Source organism: Artibeus jamaicensis, unplaced genomic scaffold (assembly GCF_021234435.1).
Source record: "Artibeus jamaicensis isolate MK-2021 breed Jamaican fruit bat unplaced genomic scaffold, CSHL_Jam_final contig_354, whole genome shotgun sequence".
Classification (NCBI taxonomy): Eukaryota; Metazoa; Chordata; class Mammalia; order Chiroptera; family Phyllostomidae; genus Artibeus; species Artibeus jamaicensis.
In genome coordinates this window covers 4,508,351-4,535,262 of record NW_026521803.1, presented here as the reverse complement: position 1 = coordinate 4,535,262, position 26,912 = coordinate 4,508,351, and the positions used below count along the sequence as shown (strand labels likewise).

The 26,912-nt window shown below is 36.9% G+C and overlaps 1 protein-coding gene and 2 pseudogenes across 1 annotated transcript in view; 2 read left to right on the top strand and 1 right to left on the bottom strand.

The window, feature by feature from the left end:
- Positions 1 to 426: 426 nt before the first annotated feature.
- LOC119065944 (chromobox protein homolog 3-like) lies at positions 427 to 2,243 on the bottom strand (annotated as a pseudogene).
- A 61-nt stretch (positions 2,244 to 2,304) lies between these two features.
- The window catches only part of SMCHD1 (structural maintenance of chromosomes flexible hinge domain containing 1), a 152,596-nt gene continuing 127,988 nt past the window's right edge, over positions 2,305 to 26,912 (top strand). Inside the window, exons 1-5 of the mRNA XM_053664170.1 lie at positions 2,305 to 2,806; positions 8,369 to 8,444; positions 9,141 to 9,302; positions 15,258 to 15,340; positions 16,019 to 16,149. Of these exons, the coding sequence (XP_053520145.1) occupies positions 2,627 to 2,806; positions 8,369 to 8,444; positions 9,141 to 9,302; positions 15,258 to 15,340; positions 16,019 to 16,149 (632 nt within the window). The 5' untranslated portion in view covers positions 2,305 to 2,626. The remainder of the gene's footprint in view (positions 2,807 to 8,368; positions 8,445 to 9,140; positions 9,303 to 15,257; positions 15,341 to 16,018; positions 16,150 to 26,912) is intronic.
- On the top strand, positions 18,067 to 19,187 carry LOC128627236 (ATP synthase subunit g, mitochondrial-like; annotated as a pseudogene).

The window sequence follows — 26,912 nt, the reverse complement described above, 5'->3', positions numbered from 1 at the left end:
GAATTGCACACCCAAAACATCCTAGGCTTACTCATGATTGTAAAATGTCATTTCTGTTTCTTTGGTGAATGTAAAAAAAAAGAAAACCAACCAACCAACAACTACCATTTACATGTGTACAGAGTAAGGCAATAATAGGTTTACAGTTGTTCATATGGAAAATAATACGATAATTAATGAATAATCCAAAAAGAATAAATGCACAACTGTGAAGCTACTTTTGCTCAACCCTGTATTTATATGTTTACACACAAAAACAAATAAACCTAGAATGGTCCTTAGGCATTATGTGTTAAATGTAAGTTTTGATTGAGTAATAACTGTGGAAATTTTTCTAGCATTTAGAAAAGCTCGTCCTAATGCAGAGGAAATAATATGCTACAATATGATTTTTTTCCTGATAAATGAAGCAACTATAGAAAGCTTTTATTTGTTCAATATAGCCAGTGTCCTTGATTAAAAAAATACAACCCAACAATCCCCTGAATACTATTCAAAATGAATATATCACACCTGATTTTTATTAGAATGTAATTATTGTTCACACTAACCACACACATATATGTACAAATTATTGTACATCTTCTGGATAAAAATGCCAAGTTTGTCTCTCTTCATAAAAAATGATTGCAATTTGAGGAGTTTATGTTTGCCTCTTTGCCAGGACCAAGTCCACCTCATGTGTAGCTTTCCATTTCATGAGAAATATTAATCCTTCACTACTATCTGTGATACCAGTTACTCGTTCAAGATCAAGACCACTGTGAAGTATCTTGGTTTGTCAGCAGCATCTCTTTTCTTTTTTGATTTGCTGTCATCAGTTTCACTGTCATATAAACGTTTTCTTTTTGTAGCACCTGTTTCTTTGCCAGCTTGTGAAAAAATTTTAAAAATGCTTCATTAACCGTAGACCATCAAAATATTCTTTAGGTTTTCAAGTATTGTCACCATCTGTCAATCTCTTCCACTTAAGGAAATATTCTATCTTCCCATTCATTAGACATTAGTCCAGTACATTTTTACACTACAAAATCTTCTGGCTCTACTGCTTCAACATTTTTTACTTTTTTCCATTCTGTTTCTTTCCCATTCTTTACAATGTAGTTTTATTGGAAGCCATTTTAAATTGTGGACCTGAGGAGCTATTATTCACTGTTTCCCAGCACCTCTGATCCGAGTCTGTGTTATGTCAGATCTCAGGATGCGGAAATGGGAAGCTGTGCGAAAGACTGTTAGGTTTTGGGGTAGGTTGTAATGCAGCAATAGATAACTTGACACTTAATTATTTACATCCTATATAATAAGATGACCAATGAAAATAAAAATTAAGTCAATTGTTTCCTGGCTGGGTTGCTTAGTTGGTTGGCGCATTGTCCAGTACACCAAAAGGTTGCAGGTTCAAACCCCAGCCAGGGCACATGCCTAGGCTGTGGGTTCCATCCCTGGTCAGGGTGTGTATGGGAGGCAACTTCCCAATGTTTCTTTCTCACATCTCTCTCTCCTTCCCTCCCTCCCCCTTTCCCTACTTCCCTTCCTCTCTGAATGTTAAGCATTTTGTGAATGTTGTGTGATTTCAGCCTAATAGCTCTTGGGCAGAGGTGCTCCCATTCATAATTTTCAGCAACATGACAGAGGCGGTGGAGGTGAAACGCGTAGAATAAAGATTCAGATGCGAAGATACTCTGGCGACCTGAATGCTGTCCGTATTCCAGAACCCTGGGAGGCCACCTGAAGGAGGCCGCGCTGGTCACAGTCACCGAACTTTGGTTCCGACGTTCTCAGGGTGTTCCATACTGGGGCCCACATAAAACCATTAGGAAATGGGTTGGAAAGAGTGGCGCATGGTCTCTTGACAGTGTTTCCTCTCCGTGGGAACCCATGTGCTCGGGGGAGGTTTCACCCAGTGAGGTCTGTGGACCTGATACTGCACGCCTGATGCTGAGTTAACGCGACCCGATCGAGTAGGACACAGCCTGAGGAACGCGGGAAGCTCCAGGCCCGGCAGGCTCGGTCCCGTACGCAGAGAGGAGGGAAGATACCTGGACCCTCACCACAGTGAGAAAATAGTCACTCAGAAGCCTACCCACGCTGCTCCCGGGACACGGTCTCCGGCCTCAGCTAAAGGATCGCCCCTATTAGCTCTGGTGGCCACGAAACGCCCAAGCTTCCCTCCAACTTCGCCGGGGCGAAAGGGGCGGGCCCAGGCGCGGAAGCCCCGCCCCTGCCCGCGCGGACTGCCGGATTCGCCCCGCCTCCTCTTGAACGCAGGCGGCTCCTCTTCCTTCTGCGCCACAGGCCGTGGCGTAGGCCTTGGTTTCGGGTCTCGCTGCGAAGCTCGCGTGGGTGGCATCGGGCGCGGGTCCCGGCCCCACGAAGAGCTCACCCTCCACCCCGCGAGCGGCGGCCGCGGAAGTGACGTGTGTACGGGCAGAAGCTTGTTTGAATCGGTTCCCGGGTGATTCTCGCGTTGGCCGCTGTTCCACCGCCGCCGCGGAGGGTGGGGCTGCAGCGCGCCTAGGTTGAGGCCTCTCGCCGCCCTGGGGACTGGCGCGGAGCTTGTACCTGGGTCCTCTGAGCGCAGCGGCGTTAGGCGCCGGCGCGGCTGTTTTTTCTCCTCTCCCCCAATATGGCAGCGGCAGGCGGCGGCGGCGGGCCTTCTGTAGGGACCGGAGAGGGCGGCGGAGGCGACGGCTGCAGGAACGTGTACTTGTTTGACCGGCGCGAGAAGGAGTCGGAGCTCGGCGACCGGGTGGTTCAGGTCGGGGAGCGCTCGGACTACTCGGAGTTCCGCGCCTCTGTGTGTCAGGTACTCGAATGGACGAGAGAGGGATGCGCTGGCAGAGTTTGGGTTGGGAGGGTGACGAGAAACTCAAGTTTTCACTGTAGGCAATAAACCTGTCACCCGGCCCTGGTCCTGGGGCTTTGGCTTCTCTCCCCCGAGTGCCCGCCATCTCCGTGTCCCGGCGACAGGAAGCCCAAGGCCGGCCCTACTCGGGGTGCAGAGCCAGCCCCCCGTCTGGGCCTCTCTCTGCCCCGGCATTTCACGGGGGGTTGCGCTGCGCGGGGTTTGAGACCTCGAGTTTAATTGGCCTGTGGGAACCTTAGTACTCCATTTGTGTCTTTTTTCGTGTGGAACTTTTATTTTTTAAAGAAGGGAGAATTAGTTATACCTGGTGGCTCTGTGAGGAGGGTGGCGATGCTTAAAAGTTGTGAAATTCCTGGAGACGATTTACTTCAGGTTCATTAAATGATGCAGTAATTTCCCGGGTCGCCCTGTCAAGGACCCGCGCTCGCCGGCGCTGGAAGGGTGCTTCCGTAATGGAAACACTTGTCCAAGTTGGTCTCGCAGGTGGAGCTTGCTCTCTGGTTTTCTGAGCCCTGGCCCTTGGGAGTTCCTGAACTAACTGGGAGGGTGCCCGTGGGTCACTGTAGAACACCAAAGAAAACAGTGTATTAGTTGGCTTTAAAAATTAAGGACCATGTGAAAAAACCAACTTTGACCTGTGGAGCGTTTTATGTATAAGAGGTGGTGATGCTGCCTGATGTTGACATGCCCTGCATTAACCAAATGAGGTTTTTCTTACGCTATAAAGAACTCTTAATCTACTAAGGAAAACGACGTTTCTGTGAAAGTGTTTTAATTTGAGTGGGCTGATGATTTAGGACTGTTCTAGAGACAACTCTGTGTAGTGCTGAAGAAATTGAAATCAAGAACCACACAAGCGACGTGAAAGCAAGGACTTTGATTTGTTCACAGCTGTATTCCCAGTGTCTAGAACTGTGCCTGACGCATAGTAAATGCCTAAATTGATGAATATTTGAATGACAACAAATATGTGTGTACTTGGAAGTTCTTTTTGTGCTTTGATATGGCAGATTCCCATGCGATTTAACAGCGAATAGAAGAATACTTGTTTGATGAGTGTTTTGTATCAAACTATCCCACAAAGAGGAAAAAATCATATGTTTATTATTTTTATTGTAAAAATATAATAAAGAAAATATGGAACCACAGGGAAAAAGTAAATATGCATTGTAAAATTTTATAACCACTGATAACTATTACACAGTTGGGGTTATTTCTTTCACCCATTTTTTAAAAGTTTTAAATGTATTGCAGGTGACATTGAATCATAACATTGTATAAGTTTCAAGTGTACAATTATGTAATAATACATCGTCTGTTTATTGTGTGATGTGCTCACCACCCAAACTCTAGACCCTCATCTTAAAAAATAACTGTAATGCATATTTACTTTTCATTTAATATTGCCAGTATTTTTCTGTTTTAATGCAAGTTTTCATAATCAGAGTTTGAAATGGTCTGTTTAGTACTGCTGTTTACATAAACAAGTCTGTAAAATGTCGACAAATCTTTTTTTTTGTCAACATTTACATTGCTTTCAGTTTTAAGTAATGCCATGATAAACATCTCAGAATGTGTAGTCTTTCATGTCATTTTCCTTGTTAGGGGAGGAAGCAAAATAGTGTGCTAAATTAAAGTTTTGCATTAAAAGTTAAACCAGTAACTGTTCGTAGTTCAAAAATTATTGTGGATCCTAAATTGTTATTTGGGGAGAACTCACCTTGTGGAAAAAGGGAGCAATCAAGAGGGAGGAAGAGGAAAGAGTAGATCTGGAAGAAATCCTTAGACCTGTAATAAGCAGCTGTGGGCTCACCTGAGACCTTGTGGCCTTGTAGAATCAAAGATTAGAAAAATGACTCAATTGGCTATTCCTTAAATATGTCTAGACAGTAAGCCTATGTATGCAGATCCTCCTCTCCAGCCCCAGTTTTGAGGAAATGCCTACTTTTGTCTTTGTATGGTTCCACTGTATCTTGTTACCCTACTATGGCACTTACTATACCATGATACTTTTTAAAAAAATTGTTTACTCCTTGGGGACAGGAGCCTGATGTAATAGTTTATAGCTATTAATTAATCAATCTCTTCCTTCAAAAAATTTTGTACATAGGGTATATTATATTAAAAATTCCAAAGATGAAAAGAAAAATAGTAAAAGACAACACATATAGGAAAGAATAGAATAGTAACCTGAGGAGAGTTAATAAGTGGGTGTTCATTCAATAGTATCTTACATCAGTGCTGAGCCATGAAATTAGCTTTGAGTGTCTTACAAGTTAAAACAAAGAAGGAAAGGTAAATGATAGAAAATTCATAATATTCATAATATCCATAAAAAAATTCCCGCTGCTAGGGTAGCAAAGCTTTGATTTGAACAAATTTCTCCCTACATTCCTCATAAATCCTGCATGGTAAAATGGACAGCATCCTTACAGATAGGAAAGGCTGCTTCTTGTCTATTAATGCAAGGTAGGGTGTGTGTTATTTAGGGTGGTACAAGCTGCTTCAACCAGTTACCACCCAAATTTTTGTAGAGGTTTTATGAATATTCTGGTCTATGGGTGATTCAGGAACAGAGCCATTGGAAGGGTATGATACCTTGAATAAATGTGTAATATAAAAATATTTAATTTATGTTTGTCCAATATCAGCTATAAAATATTAAGAAAATTATAAATTCAAGAAATAATTTTTATACAGAATTATAGGGAACATACAAAAAGATAGCTTTTTTGTCTTAATTGAATAATAGAATTATGGAAAGATTGTAATAATTAGAAACATGTTTTAGATGTACAACGACATATATCTTAAAAATGCAGTTTGGCATATAGTTTTTTGGTACCTATAAAAACATTGTTCTACAGGATGCATAAGAACATAGTCTAACAATTGAGACATTGTAGAAATAAAGTACCAACGAACTAAAAATAGAGATTACACAAAAACCTAATAAAGATCTGTAAAGACAATTTTTATTTCTGTTTCATAGACTCTTAACCCCATTAGTTATTGTTTGTAGCTTCATTTCTTTAGGGTGGAATTATATAGAAAATGAGAATCTTTAATTTTACTAAATGATACTAAATTGCTCTTAGTATGGTTATGCTAATTTTCAGTTCTTTCAGCAATGTGTATGTATGGTCCAATTTCCCTATCTGGAGGCCTATACTTTTTATTATCCCAACTTAAAAATTTTTGCAGCCTCATGGGAATGATAATCAAGTTGTTTTAATTTCTCTGTTAACTAGTGAGAAGGAGAATATTTTCATATTTTCTCATTTATTTTTTCTTTTATGGCTTGCACTTTTTCTATATTTTCAGAAATCTTTTTTTTTTGTCTTCTGAAAATTGTTCCCCTGTTTTCCCTCAACAGTTTTAGATTAATATGTAGCTGCCTTAATTCTCTTGGAATTTATTTTTGAATATGCTAACCTAGTGCTATGAAGTTAACTAGTTGTCTCAATATCATTTATTCAATAGTTTATTCTTTCCCCACCAATTTGTAATATCACCTTTCCTCTTTGCTAACCTCTCCATGTATGTATGTGTGGGTCTGTTTCACTGTCCTCCATTGTCTCCCACTAGTCTATCATAGTATATTTTATATAAAAGTTTTTCTTATAAAAAGCTTTAAATGTATAGAAAGCTAATAGTATAATGAATACAAATATACTCATCACTCGGATTCAACAGTTACCAAGTACTTACCACACTAGCATAATTTTTGTCTTTTGTATCACATTCCAGGTCTTAGTTCACTTCATTCCTATATATTTCAGCATGCATTTCTATTATCATGCCATCAGAATTAACATTTTAAATACTATCTAATAGCTGCATATTTTGATTTCTCTCATAGCCTCAAAAATGTCTTTTTATAGTTGTTTTTTTTTAATAGTTGGTTTCTTTGATTCAGAATCCCAACAGGGTTCTCATATTGAACTTGTTTTTTTATGTTTCTTAATTTTCTAAAATTTAGAACATATGAGCAAAATTCTTTCCCCCCAGTCTCTTTAGTTTTCCCTAACATTGATCTGTTGAAGCAGTCTAGGTTTTTTTTTTAATATTTCACTTTCTGGGTTTGTCTGTACTCTTTTATGGTATAATTTAGCTTGTCCTACCTTCATACACCTATAAATTAGGAGTTATTTTTTAAGGCTGTAATTAAGATTTCAGTTCAACTTCTTTGGGGTGGGGATGCAAATCTTCATAGGTGGTTCTGGTACTTAATATTACATCACATCAGGAAGCATATAATACATGAATATTTCATTCACTCTTAGCACTGCTGAAATTGAATTAGTGGGTTCAAGTGATTTCAGCTTAATCCTTCCATAATAAAGTTTTGATCTGATGGTACATCCTATGATTGCTACTCCTCCTGTATTTATTAGCTGACATTCTTTAAAGAATGAGTTTGCACACCCTCACTGGTGTAGCTCAGTGGATTGAGAGCTGGCCTGAAAACTGAAGAATGACTTTGCCTCATCAACTAGAGCTATTTGCTTAACCTGAGCTACAGTTGGTATAAGAAAGCAGGATAAATGCTTTATTCTTTTCCTTTAACATGTCTGTATTCAGAATAAGGAGATGATGCCTTAGTTTCAATAGTGACTAAGAGTTTTTAAAGACTTGAGTATCATTAGTCTACATATTTTTAAAATAATTTTCTGTAGTAAGGTTGGTCTGGATTGACAGTCCATCATTACCTGAAGCAGAAATCAGCTTTTTCTCTGTACATTGTTGTTATCTAATTTTATAAAAAGCCTGTGTCTTTTAATTTTAAATATATATACAATTTTAATAAAAACATTAACTCATGTTTTTTTCATTTTTTGGTTGTGAAATTTTAGTATTTTATGTGTTCATTGGTTATTTAATTTTGTATTTTTCTGTTTTTTATTGTTTAAGTTTTTTTGCTCTGTAATGATCTTCATCATTATTTATGAAAACTTTTTTTTTCTCCTAAGGATGCTAACTCTGTCTCTTCTAATTAGTCTTAAGTTTTTTAAGTTATTCTTTTGGAAAGGGTTATAATAGATATAGTCTTTTCTACCTGGATAGCATGGCTATTTTTATCTCAGTGTTTTAAAATGTTAAACTCTATTTTCTTTTAGTACTGTTGTTTTTAATGTATTTCAATATTTGATGTTTGTGAACGTGTTTAAGGTTAATAAATTTACCTATATATTGACTCGAATTTTTCTGGGAGGAGCCTGCTGATGTTAAAACTTTTCCGAAAATATCCTACCTACCTACTTGTGGTCCTAGGTGGCATATAATAGCAGTAAAAAACAGCCTGGTTAAGCAAGTAATTTATAGATAGATTTGTACTTAATTATGAAAAGGCAAAATTTAAAAATACTAAGACTTAGACAAATAAATGTAGCCATCGTTACAAGATTATGATATATAAGTATTTTTATATTTTTGTAAATTTGATTGGTACATTTATTTTCTTTGTGTAATAATTGATTTTATTTCTATTATTTTGGATAGACACTTGGCATTTCACCTGAGGAAAAATTTGTAATTACAACAACAAGTAGGAAAGAAATTACCTTTGATAATTTTGGTAAGCAATGTTAAGTGTATGCTTTTATATTTAATATGTTCTAGTACATTGTAAAGCAATAACTATTTGATTATATAGAGGGACATCTAAAAACTATTGATGATTTTGGTTACTCTGTTGGGGTGAGGGAAGAAACTGTCTATGTTCACAGTTTGTGCAGAGGTTCTATTTTTCAAGCAAGATTGTAGAACAATAATTGAAATCAATTATGGCTATAGAAGATGAGACCTTATGCAACACCTAGCCACAGGCCTTCCATGTAGGCCCTCAAGAAGCCAATTCTTTTAACAAACTTGGATTCTTCCATTATCTTATTTTACCTAGTTGGATTCTAAGACCTGCCAGTGTTTCATACCTGATTTCCTTTTGAATTTATCCATTCTTCTCCTTTCATGTTGATACCACTCTAATGTAGTTTCATATCTCATTTTCTGTGATATTTAACTTACTAAGAATTGAAGGTTTCAGATGGATGGGAGTATTTGGGCCTATTCAACTGATACTCTTAACAAAACACAACTGAATTTATAGATTGAGTCATTATTTGGGGGTTTGCTTGTACCATCTTTAAAGATATTTCATAGATATAATTTCCATATTTAAAGTTAATAAGATATAATTTCCATATTTAAAGTTAATAAATTCATGTGTTTCTGATTTTAGCTTTGTGTTTAAGATACTACCTTTTGATTACAGATGAAACTGTTAAAGATGGAGTTACTCTATACCTTCTACAGTCAGTCAGTCAGTTACTACTAACAGCTACAAAAGAACGAATTGAATTCCTGCCTCACTATGACACACTGGTTAAAAGTGGCATGTATGAATATTATGCAAGTGAAGGACAAAATCCTTTGCGTAAGTATTCCATTTATACTAATTTTGTCAAACTATTGCTCTCTCTTGTCCTCTGATCATCTGGCCCATTCCTTTACTTTAAAAAGTTTTCTCATTTGCCTTAGCCTGGTGCTTCAGTTAGTTGGAGCATCATCCTGTACACCGAAAGGTTGTGGGTTCGATTACTGGCCAGGTTATATAAACTAGGCTATGGGGCAGGGAGCGTACAGAAGGCATCCAATCGATACTTCTATCTCACATTGGTGTTTCTTTCTCTTTTTCTAAAGTCAATAAAAACATCCTCAGGTGAGGCTTAAAAATAAATAAATAATTTTGCTTTTTTAGAACACTGACAAGTCATTGTGAGTTTCCTTCAATCTGTTCATTATAGTATAATTTTCTATGTCGTCATCATAATTCATAGTCAAGATACCTCTCAAAAAAATTTTTTTGTTTTTATTTATTTATTTTCACAGAGAGGGGGAAGAAGGGAGAGAAATATCAGTATGAGAGAGAAATATCTATCAGGGACTCTTATACTCTGCCCGACCAGGGACTGAATTCACAATTCAGGCATGTGCCCTAACCGGGAATCAAACTGGCAACCTTTCGGTTTGTGGCATGACACCCAACCAACTGAGACACCAGTCAGGGCAACACACCTTTCCTTTAAAACTAACCAAGTATTAGAATTCATTCCTTTTCAACTCGTAAGACATATTGTATCAAACATTTTTCTATTTTATGTATACTCTTTTCTCTGATTAATTCTTCCTCAATTCCTACAGACCTCCCCCACCTGAGAAAATCATTACCTTGTAAGCTTGTGTAGTTAGTTGAACTGCATAAGTGGTTTGTGTTCTCGTTTCCATTTTTTTTTCTTCCACCTTTGCCTCTTGCCAGTTTTTATTTTACCTTTGAATTGTTTGCTAATGATTCTTATAAATCAGTTGATTTAGAGAATCTTTTCTGTTTAAGCCCTGCTGAAGTGTTTAATACTACTTAGATGTTTATTATTAACTTTCTTATTAAAATATGTTTTTATTGTATGTGCATTACAGTTTGTAGGAAATTAGAAAACATAGATAAGCAGAAAGAACATAAAGAATATCTATATCTCAGCCATCCAGATACAACCACCACTAGCACTTTGGTGTTTATCACTTCAAATCTTTTCATATTGTTTGATGTTTTTTCTATTTTAGTGGTTTTAGATGATGCTTATTATTTTAACTTTTGTTTAAAAAAATGAACAGCTTTAATGTATGTCAATATATACTTGGTTTAGTGGATAAACACTATTAGATAAGAGTATACTGAAATGTTCTATTATCAGACACTTAGGTTATTAAATTTTTTTTTGCAAATGACTTAATATAATATTCTTGTGAAAATTTCCATACATATTCTTATCTTAAGTACTACTAATACTATTACTGCTGTCAGCTGCAGTCTACTAATACTATTACTGCTATCAGCTGCAGTGCCAGGCACTGCTGTGTTTTATGCGCATCTTCTTATTTAATCCCTGATTCTGTGTGGAAGCTAATGTTAGGTAATAACCCTATTTTGCAGAAAAACAGGCCGAAAGATTTTAGGTTACTTGCCAAGGCCAGAGTTAGTGTTGGGTTAGGATTTGAACCCTAGCAGAGTAACTTCAGAGGTTGAACTCGTAACTAGTATATTTATTATTTCTGACATTGTTCTTTTCATATAGAAAAGCTCTTTTTTCTTCAGTCTTAAAAACATCATAGTCTTACTTCTTCCACCAGCTACTGCCCAGATTTCTGCTCTGGTTTATAGGAAAACTTCTCAAAATAGTCGACTGTCTTCACTGTTAGTGGTATCTCTTATTCACATTCCTATACTTATTCTTTTATGGTTACCGGCAACTAAACACAGTGATCAATTTTTAGTTCTCATTTTATTCAAGGCGTTATTTAATATACGTTATCACTTCTTCTTTGATACAGTTTTTACTTGGCCTTTTTAAAATTATTTTTTAATGTTTTAAAATTATATTTTATTGATTATGCTATTACAGTTATCCTGATTTTCCCCCATTTTTTCCCTTCCACCCAGCACTCTCTCTCCCTCAGGCAATCCCCCCACCATTGTCCATGGGTTATGGTATAAGTTCTTGGCTACTTGATTGCCTATACTGTACTTTATATCCCCATGGCTATTCTGTAACTACCTGTTTATGCTTCTTTTTTTAAATATAGTTTATTGATTATACTATTACAGTTGTCTCATTTTCCTCCTTCATTCCCCTCCACTCTGTACAACCCCTCCCCCCATTCTCCCCTTTAGTTCATGTCCATGTGTCACAAGTGCTTTAGCTTCAACATTTCCCATACTATTCTTGCCCTTCTGCTGTCTATTTTCTACCTACCATCTATGCCACTTATTCTCTGTACCTTTTCCCCCTCTCTTCTCCTCCCACTCCCCTGTTGCTATCCCTCCATGTGATCTCCATTTCTGTGGTTCTGTTCCTGATCTAGTTTCTTTAGTTTTTGTTTTAGGCGTGGTTGTTAATGATTGTGAGTTTGCTGTCATTTTACTGTACATGTTTTTTACCTTCTTTTTCTTAGGTAAGTCCCTTTAACATTTCATAGAATAATGGCTTGGTGATGATGAACTCCTTTAACTTGACCTTATCTGAGAAGCACTTTATCTGCCCTTCCATTCTAAATGAAAGCTTTGCTGGTTAGAGCAATCTTGGATGTAGGTCCTTGCCTTTCATGACTTGGAATACCTCTTTCCAGCCCCTTCTTGCCTGTAAGGTCTCGAGAAATCAGCTGACAGTCTGAAGGGAACTCCTTTGTAGGTGACTGTCTGCTTATCTCTTGCTGCTTCTAGGATTCTCTTCATTTTAATCTTGGGTAATGCAATTATGATGTGCCTTGATGTGTTCCTCTTTGGGTCCAACTTCTTTGGTACTTTCTGAGCTTCCTGGACTTCCTGGAAGTGTATTTCCTTTGCTAGATTGGGGAAGTTCTCCTTTATTATTTGTTCAAATAAGTTTTCCACTTGTGGCTGTTCCTCTTCTTCTAGTACCCCTATAATTCGGATGTTGGAACGTTTAAAGATGTCCTGGAGGTTCCTAAGCCTCTGCTCATTTTTTTTTGAATTCTTGTTCCTTCATTGTTTTGTTTGGTTATTTTTTTCTTCCTTCTGTTCCACTCTGTTGATTCGAGTCCCAGTTTTCTTCCCATCACTATTGATTCCTTGTGCATTTAATTTCACTTAGCATAGCCTTCATTTTTTCATCTAATTTGTGACCAAATTCAACCAATTCTGTGAGCAGCCCGATCACTAGTGCTTTGAACTGTGCATGTGGTAGGTTGGCTATCTCTTAGTCGCTTAGTTGTATTTGCTCTGGAGCTTTGATCTGTTCTTTTTGGCCTTTTTTTTTTTTTTGTCTTGTCAAGTCTGTTATGTATGAGGGGCGGAGCCTTAGGTGTTCACCAGGGTGGAGCCACCGCCTTGCTGGGTTGTGACGCTGTACATGGGGGCGGAGTCATAGGAACAGTGGCGCTTGTTCTACTCTGCTCTCTGTAGGATTTCACTTTCGCTGCTTTGCCCAAGCAAATTGGGCCTTTCTGGTGCTGATTCCTGTGTGGGTGGGTTTGTGTGCATTCTAGGACCCTGTGGGTCTCTCCAGTGAATTCTCCTGTGAGGCTGGGAGTCTCTCCCTGCACCTCAAACCCACAGGTATTTTCAATCAGTATTTTGAGGCTTTATTTCCCAGCACTGGGACCCTAGGTTGTGCAGTCTGTCTCACTCTGCAGTTATCTGCACGAACATGGGAGTGCCATGCTGCCTGGTCAGCCAGCCACCTTGCACGCAGTACCTTGCTTCACAATTACTGCTTTGCTGGGTTTGCCCGTTGCTATCCCGTGCCTGGGGTCTGCCAGCTGCTACCTGCATGCCCAGGGTTGGCCTGCTGCCATCTTGTGCACCCAGGGTGCCTTACACACCTGGTGTCACCGCTTCCTGTGCCGAGTCTCTACTCTGCTGCTGGACTCCGCCCTCCCTACCGGTCTGGATGAATGTGTCTATTTCAGCTCTTTGGCTGTCTGACTTCCATACACTTTAATTTTCTGTCAGTTCTGGTTGTTATTTTATTCCTAAATTTTTGTTGTCTTTATTTTGGTTGTGTGAGGAGGTACAGTGTGTCTACCTACACCTCCATCTTGGCTGGAAGTCCAGAAATGTTCATTTTTAGTTAAATACTGAAAATAATAACAAAGTTATTCCTAAATTTCAAATCTTGTGTATCCAGGAACTGTCTGTGTGGCATCTCCACTGAACATCTAAGATGAGAACCCAGATCTGTTCACAGATTCCTATATTGCATGTAGTTTTCCCATTCAAATGCCCTAACCTTTCAGTTGCTAAAGTCAAAAAATCAAATTGATTCCTCTTTGTCTTGTACATTTCATTAATTCTGTCAGAAAATCCTGCTGGCATTATCTTCTGTCTTTATCAGAAATGACCATTTCTTACCACTTCTATAGTTAACATTACAACTAAGGCACCATCATCACCTAGATTATGCGCTGGCCTCATAATTCATCTCTTTTCATGCCTGAACACATATAGGTTGAGAAGTCAAATTTTATTATTTTTCTACTAAAAACACTTATGTTTTCCATTTCATTAAGAATAAAGACCAAACTCTTTACAATTACATGCACGACCTTAGCAGTTCTGCTTTATACCTCTCTGACTTTGTTTTCACAACTCTTCTTGATTGTTTACTCTGGTGTCAGTTTTATTCTCAGCTTAGTGCCCTCTTCATGGAATGCTCTTACACTAGATAGCCCGTCTCCTCATTCAAGTCTGATTTATCTGTTACCTTCCTAACAAAACTTTCCTTGATCACCCTATTTAAAATTGCAACTGCATTTCCTCTGTGCCTTTAGTATTTTCTGCTCTTTCTTTTCTCTATAGCATATACCACCTTCTAAGATGCTGCAAAATTTACTTATTAATTAAGATTATATTTGATTTCCCACCTTCTTCCACTAGAGTGTTAACTCCATGAGAACAGGATTTTTGTCTGTTGTGTTTCATTCATAGAACAATGCTTGACAAATGGTGGATACTTAAATATTTGCCTGCTGATTGAATCTTTAATTCTTTCTCTGGGGATCAATTTCTTAAATGTACAATCATAGTCAATAGATATACTCATTTATGACTTTCCATATACATTAATTACCTTCCAGATTGATTTTACCAGTTTTCATTCCTACTATCATCATATGAATAAGTAGGGAATGTCATTGTTTAGGCCCTTGCTCTGATTTTTGTGACTTTTTGTTATATTCCTGGGTATTTCCTTACTTCTTTCCTTTGCCTTTGCTGTTACTTCTGGTTATTCTTAACTATATGCAGGGCCAGTGCTAAATTGAACATCAAGTTGGTTGCATAGTAGGATATCAATAGCAGTTCTGTGTCAGTAAATCAGACATGTTTTACCATCTGGCAGGTTGCCATTAATCATATGATTTCTATATCTAAATTACCTCTTAATAGACACTTTTATAGTTGCTTTGTATTTTCCTCCTTATCTCCATATGTGCTTACTTTTGACTTCTGCATGATGTAATTATATACCACAGAGTACTATTTGATTTTTATGGTTAAAGTTTTGTGTTCTTATACATATATGTATATCTTTATATTATAAACTCCTTGAGGCCAGGAATCATGGCTGGCTGACTCATGCCAGATAGTGCTCTACGGGTACTGTTGGATGACTACTTTTTTATGCTGGTGGTAATTGGTGATGATGCCTTTAATTATGTTTTGCATCATTAGAATCAGGATAATACTTTAATTCTAGCTCTTTGGAAAATAAAAATGATGGCTTAAGGTACTTCAAAGTTTTTTCTACTTTGAACTTTGATATGAGGTATTTGAGAAGGAAAATTTAAGCAATAATATTTTCTCATTCTTTTCCAGCATTTGCTCTTGCAGAATTAATTGACAATTCATTGTCTGCTACTTCTTGTAACACTGGAATTAGAAGAATACAGATTAAATTGGTAAGACAATAATACTGTTAATTAATTTAACTTTTCCTTTTATAAAAGTTGGACAACTTCATTGGAGAAAAATTAGAAAATAAAGATAAAATAAAATAGAAATAACTATTTGATATCTCTTCATCCATTGTTAACATTTTTCATATACCCTTTTTTCTTTGTATGTATGTATACATATATGTGATCATAGTGTATATTTTGGGCTTTTTGTGATCTTTTTCTTAACAGTAAGTAGATTGCCGTATCATGCATATTCTGCCATGTAATATCACATTCCTTCAGGTTGTTTTATGGACTATTACATGAATTATAATGTAAAGCATAATATAAATTTACCTACTATTATTGAACATTTGGGTTTTTCCCTATATTTTAAGCAATGCATTGCAAGCAGTGCTGGCATGATGAGCATCCTTACAGGTTTTTATAGACATCTCTGACTAATTCTTCAAGCTAAATTGTAAGAAATGAAATTTCTAGATTAAAGGACTTGAAGAATTCTATGACTTTTAATTCATATAGCTGAAGTGCCTTTTAGAAAGTTGTGTTAATTTATGCTTCCACCAGAAATGTGTGAGCGAGCCCACTGAATCACTTTTTCTATCTTTAACTTTTCATATTTTTAATATGACTTTTAATGTGACTTTTTTGTCTTTTTCAACTTATTTTATTTTATAGCATTTTGATGAAACACAAGGAAAACCTGCTGTTGCAGTGATAGATAATGGAAGAGGAATGACCTCTAAACAACTTAACAACTGGGCTGTGTATAGGTTGTCCAAATTTACAAGACAAGGTGACTTTGAAAGGTTAGCAAACCTTACTCACTTTTTTTATGGGCAGTTGGGTATTTTAATAAGGATAAAAACTCATTATTTATACATAATACTTTGGAGTTTTGTATGTTATCAGCATATTTATTTAGATTTTTATGGTACAGAATTTTTATGATCAATGCGTAGTTTAGAAATAGTCAAAACTACAAAAATTATGTTGTGCTCTTCCATTGAACAATTGTTTTCACATTTTCTGGGGTATGTAGAAGTTTCGTTGATATGTTGAGGCTTTTCACTCTTACTAAGTATGATGAAAGCTATGTAACCTCTAGAGAAGTAGACTGGATTTTAAATAGGCTTTAGAAATTACCTAATACCACTTTAATGCCACTTTTAAAATGGGTAATGCATATAGTTTGGTTGAGCTCTCTGTTGCTCTTTTAGGGGTCTGTTACAAAACATTCACAGCTGTCAGGGAATAGAAGCAAGTCAGAAGTTTTCTATCAGTGTGTTTGTAAAAATATTGTGAATGACAATGTCATAGAAGAAACAAAATATACTAGAAAGTGTCAGGGATACAAAGATTTAGGCCCTTGGGATATTAACTTAATTCTAGTAAGTGATGATCCATAAATCTTTTGCTGTCTTAAGCAATGTTGTGTACTTTAGGAAACATACTTGGGAAGAGTCTGTTGGTCTTCTTATGTAAGTAGTTAATATTTTTGTTCAAGTCCTTGTTTTGCTCCTTGCTATCAAAGAAAGTCACCCAAATTTAAGTATTAATCTAAAAAATGTGTTAAAATTAATGTAGTTAGTATATTTACCATCTCATTGCTGAAATCTTAGTACCCTTAGAATTTTCATTAAGTTTGTAAAGACTTACAGTGTTGTGGTAAAAGGCAATATAGTGAAGAACAAGGGCTCTCGAATCTTGTAGCCTGGTTTGATTTCTAGCCTTACAAATTATGTGGCATTGATCAAGGTACTTCCCTTTGTCTCAGTTTACATATCTGTAAAATGGATAATACCTCATAAGGTTTTGTGAAGAACAAGTGAGTGCCTGGCATATGGTAAGCAGTCAATAAATAGAAGCTATAATTTTTGTTATTATTTCTTATTCTTGGCCTCAGACTTCCACAGCCATTCTTTTTCACTATTTTTGTGAGTACATCTTCAAGGATTTCTAAAATAGCTATAGACAAGGATAAAAATATTAGGTAAAGAGGAAAGGGAATAGATGGTATATTGGACTAAAAGGTCAGGAAAATGTAAAGTCAAATGGAAGAGGAGAAAGTAGTAGAGTCTACAGTGTATTAAAATTAGATCTCAACTGGATTAATGGGATATTGACTTTTTTTCTAGATTTTAGCACAACGCCAACTTTTAAACTTAATCCAAATGTTAGGGAAATTTTGTTTACTTTTGGTAGAAATCCACCTGTTGCTGGTTTTTTCCTCTAGCTTTATAGGTATTATATCAGTAAACAATCAGTTGTTATAGTTATTATGTAATCATACTGTCCTTGAGTCCAGTAACATTTCCTTGACTCATTCTGATTTGTTAGTATCAGATGTATTCCCTCACTCCTCTAGCGTCTACTCCTGTAGAAGAACCTGTCAATTACTCTACTGCTTTGAATTTATTTTCCACTGGATACAACGATGGATATCATAGAATACAGACTATGGAAGAGAAGGAAGGGCATCTTAAAAGTACAAATCAGCTGTCTTGGCCTGTAGCTTCTGTTGTAGTAGAGAGAAAATAAGTAAACACACACAAAAGTTATAATCATTTCAGTTATTGATAATTGCTGTTAAGGTAATACTGAATAATATGTTAGAATCTGATGGCCATCTTCTTAGGTAAGGTGATTAAAGAAGTCAATGGCCTCTTTGAAGTTATATGGCCTCTTACATAATGGAAACACCTCCTTTAGGTAAGGTGATTAGAGAAGTCAGTGTCTCTGAAGCTTGAAAGAAGAAAATATTTGGAGACCACAGACATTCCATCCTAGAGCAATGGCTCAATTTGTCTCTAACCTTGAGGAGGACCCCCTCCTACTCCCCATGCTGGCAAACACTGCTGTGACTTATTCAAACCTTGATTGGCTATATTTTGGTACTATGCTAAGGTTGAGCTGGCTCCTTCCACCTCTGCTGAGATCCATATAGTATTCAAACTTAAAAAAATAGTAGTGCTCAAGCTGATAGCCTCAATAGCTCACAGTTAAAGAAGCTCTCCTGAATAGTTAGGTGGCCACTGAGGTGTGGATATGGTTTTATGTTGTTGACAAAGTTATAGGCAAGTGTGGCATTATTGGCTGTAATCTGTGAAGACCAGTCTTTAACATCTGTTTGTTATGGGTTTATTATTTGAATGTTCTTGGACCATAAGTGATCAAAATGGCATTTGAATTTTTAAAAAAAGTCAAAATCAGTGTGTTCTATACCAACCACTACATAGGAAGATCACAGTTTCTCTAGTTGTTAGGTTTTAGATTGTCTTTTGCTTTAATAACATTAATAGAGCTCTAAAAGCATGTCTTTGTGTAGCCTGGAAATGAAAAGCATGTGTGTTAATATACCAACCTGGTATTTGTGTGTGTGTGTATGGATAAAATTTTTTACTATATTGTATTGATTATGCCATTACAGTTGTCCCATTTTCCTCCTTCATTCCCCTCCCCCCTACACACCCCCTCCCCCCATTTCCCCCTTTAGTTCATGTCCATGTGTCCCAAGTTCTTTAGCTTCTACATTTCCCATACTATTCTTGCTCTCCACCCTATTTTCTACCTACCATCTATGCTACTCCCCCTCTGTACCTTCTCCCCCCTTCTCCTCCTCCCACTCCCCTATTGCTATCCCTCCATGTGATCTTCATGTCTATGGTTCTGCTCCTGATCTAGCGGTCCTCTTAGTTTGCTTTTGTTTTAGGTGTGGTTGTTAAATAACTGTGAGTTTGTTGTCCTTTACTGTTCATATTTTTAAACTCCTTTTTCTTAGATAAGTCTCTTTAACATTTCATAGAATAATGGCTTGGTAATGATGAACTCCTTGAACTTGAGCTTATCTGAGAAGCACAGTATCTATCCTTCCATTCTAAATGAAAGCTTTGCTGGATAGAGCAATCTTGGATGTAGGTCCTTGCCTTTCATGACTTGGAATACCTCTTTCCAGCCCCTTCTTGCCTGTAAGGTCTCGAGAAATCAGCTGACAGTCTGAAGGGAACTCCTTTGTAGGTGACTGTCTGCTTATCTCTTGCTGCTTCTAGGATTCTCTTCTTCGTTTTAATCTTGGGTAATGCAATTATGATGTGCCTTGGTGTGTTCTTCTTTGGGTCCAACTTTTTTGGGACTCTCTGAGCTTCCTGGACTTCCTGGAAGTCTATTTCCTTTGCCAGATTGGGGAAGTTCTCCTTTATTATTTGTTCAAATAAGTTTTGCACTTGTTGCTCTTCTTCTTCCCCTTCTGGTACCCCTATAATCCGGATGTTGGAGCGTTTAAAGATGTCCTGGAGGTTCCTAAGCCTGTCCTCATTTTTTTGAATTCTTGTTCCTTCATTGTTTTCTGTTTGGTCATTTTTTTCTTCCTTCTGGTCTACTCCCTTGATTTGAGTCCCAGTTTCCTTTCCATCACTATTGGTTTCCTGTGCATTTCCCTTCATTTCAATTAGTTTAGCCTTCATTTTTTCATCTAATTTATGACTAAATTCAACCAGTTCTGTGAATATCCTGATCACCAGTGTTTTGAACTGTTCATCTGATAGGTTGGCTGTCTCTTTGTCACTTAGAAGTATTGGCTCTGGGGCTTTGAGCTATTCTGCTTGAGACAAAATGTTTTTGTTAGGTGGCACCAGTTATGTATGAGGGGCAGAGCCTTAGGTGTTCACCAGGGTGGGACAACTCACATTGCTGGGCTGTGATGCTGTATGTGGGGGTAGGGTTAGGGTCAGAGAGGGAGCAATGGCTCTCGGATTTTGGTCTCCTCTGCCGCTTCCCACAAGCAAATTGGGCCCCTCTGGGGTTGATTTCTGGGTGGGTGGGGTTGTGTACATTTTAGGACTCTTTGGGTCTCTCCTGTGAGGCTGAGAGCCTCTCCCAGCACGTCATCCCCCAAAAGTTTTTCCAATCAGTGCTTTTAAGCTTTAATTCCCGTCGCTGGGGCCCCGGGTTGAACAGTCTGTTTTCACTGTTCTTTTTTTTTTTGCCTGGTTTATCTGTGTGTGAATGTGTGACCGTGGTCATCCAGCCACCTTGCACCCTCATTGGGTCTGCACGTTGCCACCCCATGCCTGGGATCTGCCAACCGCCACCTGTGCATCTGGGTCAGTCTGGCACCCACTGCTTTTCCCTGCCATGACCCCTCTCCACTGCCGGCCACTGACTCTGCCCCTCCTACCAGTCTGGATGAATGGTTCATTGTTGTTGGGCTTTGGTACAGTTCAGTTTTCTGTCTGTTTTGGTTGTGTTTTTGTTTCTAAATCTTTCTTGTCCTTAAATTTGGTTGTGCGAGGAGGTACAGTATTTCTACTTACGCCTCCATCTTGGCCAGAAGTATGGGTCAAATTTTAATTTGAAGGTTGGAAATATATTTTTCTACAAAAGTCGGGGAGAGCCCTCGAGAAAACTAGCACTTGCTACATAGTTAAAGAATAAAATTTGGGTGGTTTCTCTTTGCTAAAATCAGAGAAAGACCTTTTTGACAACACCTGTGTCTGTAAATGTTGGGATAATTGGTGGTATTCTAAATCTATCTTTGTTACCTGAGTGGTGGTAGCTTATTTGGATGGGTATCATCCCACAAAGCAAAGGGCCAGCCACAGGTTTGATTCCCTGTCAGGGCACATGCCTGGTTTGCAGGTCTGGTCCCCAGTTGGGGTGTGTGCAAGAGGCAACCAGTTGATGTTTCTCTCCCTTTTTTCCTCATCCCTTCCCCTATCTACAAATAAATAGTAAGTAGCATTTTAAATAGGTATGTGTCTTTGCAACTAACATCTTTAATGCCAAGACAGTGAATGAGAGCCATGACCTACATTTTTTATCTAATTTTTATTATTAGATTAAAAGTCTATTATTATTAATCTATCTGGTGTTCTGATTTTTAGAACCTATCTTTGCTAAAATGAAATATTCCATGGATATTTAAACAGGGTTATAACTTAGTAGCATCCATGGATCTAAAAGTATATTATGTTTTGAAATAAATGGAAGTATTGGTTATCAGGGGGAGAAGAAAATATTCAAATGAAGACCTGGGGGAAGAGTATTCCTAGTAGAGGGAATATCAGTGAACATAGAGACCCTGAAGTTGTGATTAGTTTGTTTTGTTTGAGAGGTGGAAGGGAGACCGGTATTGTTAGAACATAATACACGAAAGGGAAAATAGAGGGAGATGACGTGAGATTTCTAATTTGACGATATTCTTTATAATTCTCACCTTGGTATTACCCTTCCCTCTACCGTTTTTATTTTGAAAAATTTTAAGCCAACAAATAAATTGAAAGGACAGTACTAGATGTATCCTTTAAGCAATTAACATTTTGCTACTTTCGTTATCTTCTCTCTAGACACACAAACTCACACACTCTTAACACTTTCTCTTCCTAAATCATTTGACAGTAAGTCGAAATATCTCCTTCACAGGGAAGTTCTCATAAATAACCATAAAACCACTATCACACCCAAGAAATATATCACTAATTAAAAATATCTCAGATACTGTTCATATTTAGATTTTTTTCTCTTTGTTGTGTCTCTCTGGTTTCCTTTATAATAATGCCTTGCATTTTTGTCTTTCATAAAATGGTCTTTTTTCCCCTAGAATCATGTATCTGTTTCCTGAGCACTATTTTTTCTTCAATATTTTATGAACATTTTTTAAACATAAAGAGAATTTGAAATTCTACAGTAAATAACCATATACTCATATTTAGTTTTCACCATTGACAGTTGCTTTACCGCATATCTATTTATCCCACTAACCATTAGTTCATCTTTTTTTTTTTTTAAGATTTTACTCATTTATCTTCAGAAGGGAAGGGAAGGAGAGAGGGAGAGAAATATCAATGTATGGTTGCCTCTTGTGTGTCCCCCGCTGGGAACTGGCCTGCAACCCAGGCATGTGCCCTGACTGGGAATCAAACCGCGATCCCTTTGTTCGCAGGCCCACACTCAATCCACTGAACTACATCAGCCAGGGCACCTTTAGTTCATCTTAATTTTCTATTTCGTTCAAATAAATTACAAATATCAGTAAATTTTATTTTAATGTTTAAGCATTGATATCATTATCTAGCATTCAGTTTGTTTCTTTTGAAGTAAAATTCACATACAGTGAAATGTTCACATCTGTCTTAAGTGTGTCTTCATTGAATTTGTTTTTATGGTTATATAATTTATATACCTTAAAATTCACCATAGTAGTGTATACAATTTGTGATTTTGGATGTAGTCACAAATCATCATCGCTAATTTCAGAACATTTTCATAACTCCAGAAGAAACCGTATACCCATTTGCAGTTAGTTATTCCTCATCCATCTCCCTCTCCCAAACTTCTGGCAATCATTAATATACTTTGAATAGTTGTTATCTATATTTTTAGTTTTTCTGAGGAATACTTTTAACTTTTATTTAATACTTTATAGCAGTTTAGATTAATGCCAACTTAATGTCAGTAATATTTAAAACCTTTACTTTTAATATATAGCTTTATTCTTTCCCCTCTTTTGAATTATTATTTTTTGTAAATTACCTTTATACATTATAACCCTGTCAACAGTTTTATACTTACTGCTTTATGTAGCTATCTTTTAAATCAGAAGTGTTATAAATATTAGATTTATGCTGTCTTTGTCAGTTTATCTACATATAGTTACCTCTACTTTTTATTTATTCTTTTTTTCAAGTTACTTTCTACTTTCCTTTCATTTTTGCCCCAAACATGCTACATAATAGCTAATTTAGGTCATATCTAATAATAGAATCTCTCAGTTTTTATTTATCTGGGAATGTCTTAATCTCCATTTTTGAAGGTTATTATGCTACATACAGAATACTTGGTTGACAGTATTTTTTTTTTTTAGCACCTTTACTATTTTAGCTCACTCCTTTCCTGGCTCCATGATTTCTGATGAAGAATCAGCTGTTAATTTTTTTAACTTTTTTTTTTTATTGTTCAAGTACAGTTGTCTCTATTTTCCCCCACCCATCCCCACTTCCCTCCCTTAAGCCTATCCTCCTTTGGTTTTGTCCATGTATCCTTTATACATGTTCTTTGACAACCCTTTCCTGTCTTTCCCCTTTTATCCCCTCCTACCTCCCCTCTGGTGACTGTCAGTTTATTCTTAATTTCAGTGTCTCTGGTTATATTTTGCTTGCTTCCTTATTTTGTTGATTAGGTTCCACTTATAGGTGATTTTATATGGTATTTGTCTTTTACCTACTGGCTTATTTCACTTAGTATACTGCTCTCCAAACTCATTCATGCTGTTGCAAAGAGTAGGAGTTCCTTCTTTTTTTCTGTTGTGTAGTATTCCATTGTGTAAGAGTACCACAGTTTTTTGAGCCACTCATTTACTGATGAGTACCTGGGTTGCTTCCAGTACTTGGCTATTGTAAATTGTGCTTCTATGATCATTGGCTTGCATAGGTTCCTTTGGATGGGTGTATCAGGATTCTTAGGCTGTAATACCAGTAGTGGAATTGCCAGGTCAAAAGGCAGTTCCATTTTTAGTTTTCTGAGGAAATTCCATACTGTCTTCTACAGTGACTGCACCAGCCTGCATTCCCACCAACAGTGCACTAGGGTTCCCTTTTCTCCACAACCTCTCCAACACTTGTTTGTTGATTTATTAATGATAGCCATTCTGACCAGTGTGAAGTGGTATCTTTGTGGTTTTAATTTGAATCTCTCTGATGGCTAGTGATGCTGAGCATCTTTTCATATGTCTCCAAGCCCTCTGTATGTCCTTCTTGGAGCAGTGTCTGTTCAGGTCCTTTGCCCATTTTTTAATTAAGTTGTTTGTCTTCCTGGAGTGGAGTTGTGTGAGTTCTTTATATATTTTGGAGATCAAACGCTTGTCTCAGGTATCATTGGCAAGTATGTTTTCCCATACTCTTGGTTCCCTTTTTATTTTGCTAATGATTTATTTAGCTGTGCAGAAGCTTTTTATTTTTATGAGATTCCATTTGTTTATTCTTTCCTTTATGTCCATTGTTCTAGTGGACATATTCGTGAAAATAATTACTGCATGGAGTATCTGATAATTTCTTGCCTATGTTCTCTACAACTTTTATGGCATCATGACTTATATTTAGTTTTTTATCCACCTTGAATTTATTTTTGTGTGGTGTAAGTTGGTGGTTGATTTTCAATTTCTTTGCATGTAGCTATCCAGCTCTCCCAACACCATTTGTTGAAGAGGCTATTTTTACTCCATTTTATGTTACTGCCCCCTTTGTTGAGTATTAGTTGACTGTAGAGACTTAGGTTTATTTCTCAGCTCTCTGTTCTGTCCCATTGGTCCATGTGTCTGTTCTTATGCTAGTACCAGCCTAATTTGATTACAGTGGCCTTGTAATACAGTTTGATATCAGGTATTATGATCCTTCCTACTTTGTTCTTTCTCAAAATTGCTGCAGCTATTCGGGGTCCTTTATGATTCCATATAAATTTTTGAAATGTTTGTTTTATATCTGAAATATGTCATTGGTACTTTAATAGGGATTGCATTGAATGTATAAATTGTTTTGGGTAGTATGGACATTTTGATGATGTTAATTCTTCCAATCTATGAACATGATACATGCTTCCATTTGTTTGTGTCTTCCTTAATATTTTTCTTTGGTGTTGTGTAGTTTTCTGCATACAGGTCTTTTACCTCCTTGGTAGGTTTATTCCTAGGTATTTTATTTTTCTTGTTGCCATATTAAATGGGATTTCTGATTTCTATTTCCAGTATTTCATTGTTCGTATACAAAGATGCCTTCAATTCCTGAATATTGACTTTGTATTCTGCTGTTTTGCCAAATTCACTTATTAGGTCAAGTAGTTTTTTGTGGAGTCTGTAGGATTTTCTAAGTATACTGTCATATCATCTGCAAACATGACAGTTTTGCTTCCTCTTTTCCAATTTAGATGCCTTTTATTTCTTCCTCTTGTCAGATTGCTGTGGCTAGGATTTCCAATACTGGATTGAATAGAAGTGAAAGCAGGCATCCTAGTCTTGTTCCTGATCTTTGTGGGAAAGCTTTTAGTTTTGCCCATAGAGTATGATGTTGGCTGTAGGTCTCTCATATATTGCCTTTTTATTTTGAGGAATGCTCCCTGTATTCCCATTTTGCTGAGTGTTTTTATTATAAATGTGTGCTGTACCTTATCAAATGCTTTTTCTGCATCTATTGATATGATCATGTGATTTTTGTCTTTTCTTTATGTTTATGTTTATGTCTTTATTATGTTATTGATTTGCTAGTATTGTACCGTCCTTGCATCCCTGGAATGAATCCCACTTGATCATGGTGTGTGATCTTTTTGCTGTATTGCTGGATGCCATTTGCTGATATTTTGTTGAGGATTTTAGTGTCTGTCCATCAGCAAAATTGGCCTGTAGTTTTCTTTCTTTGTTGTGTTTGAATCGGGTTTTTGGATTAGGATGGTACTGGCTTCATAAAAAGAGTTCGGAGTCCTCTATTCTTTTGGATTTTTTGGAGTAGCCTGTGAAGGATAGGATTTAACTCTTCCTTAAATGTTTTGTAAAAATCTCTTGTGAAACTGTTGGTTCAGTGCTTTTTGTGTGCTGGGAGTTTTTTGATTACTGCTTTGATTTTGTCGGCTGTTATTGGTCTGTTCAGGTCTTCCGTTTCTTCATTCAGCTTTGGGAGATTGTTTTTCTAGAAATGTGTCCGTTTCACATAGGTTTCCAAATTTTTTGACATATAGTTCTACATAGTAATTTCTTACTAGTTTGTTGTATTTCTGTGGTATCAGTTGTAATCTCTCCTCTTTCATTTCTGATTGTGTTTATTTGGGTCTTCTTTTTTTTCTTTGTGAGTCTGCTTAAAGGCTTGTAGATTTTCTTTATCTTTTCAAAGAACCAGCTCCTGGATTTATTCCTCCTTAGACTTGTTCCTTTAGTCTCTATATCGTTCAATTCTGCTCTTGGTTATTTCCTTCTTTCTACTTGCTCTGGGCTGTCTTTGTTGTTGTCCCTCTAGTTCTTGTAGATGTAGGGTTAAGTTGTTTATTTGAAATGTTTCTATCTTTTTTAGGTAGGCCTGTATTGCTATGAACTTCCCTCTTAGGACAGCCTTGGCTGTTTCCCCTAAGTTTTGGACTGTTGTGAGTTAATCTTCATTTGTTTCCGGAAAATTTTTGATTTCTTCCTTGATCTCATTCTTAACCCATTCATTATTTAATAGCATGCTATTCAATCTCCATGTAGAGTGTTTGTGAGTTTTTTCCTAGAGGTTGGTCAGAGAAAATGCTTGATATGATTTCAATTTTCTTGAATTTGTCCAGGCTTGGTTTGTGTCCTATCATGAAAAATGTTCCATGTGCATTGGAAAAGAATATATTTTGCTTCTTTGGAATGAAAGGTTTTATATATATATCAGTTAAGTCCACTTGATCTAGGACATTGTTTAGTGCCACAATATCTTTGTTAATATTTGTTTGGAAGATCTATCCATTTTTGACAGTGGGGCATTAAAATCCCCTACTATAATTGTGTTCCTGTCAATATCTTTCTTGAAGTCCTCCAAGATTTTTCTTATATATTTGGGTGCTCCTGTGT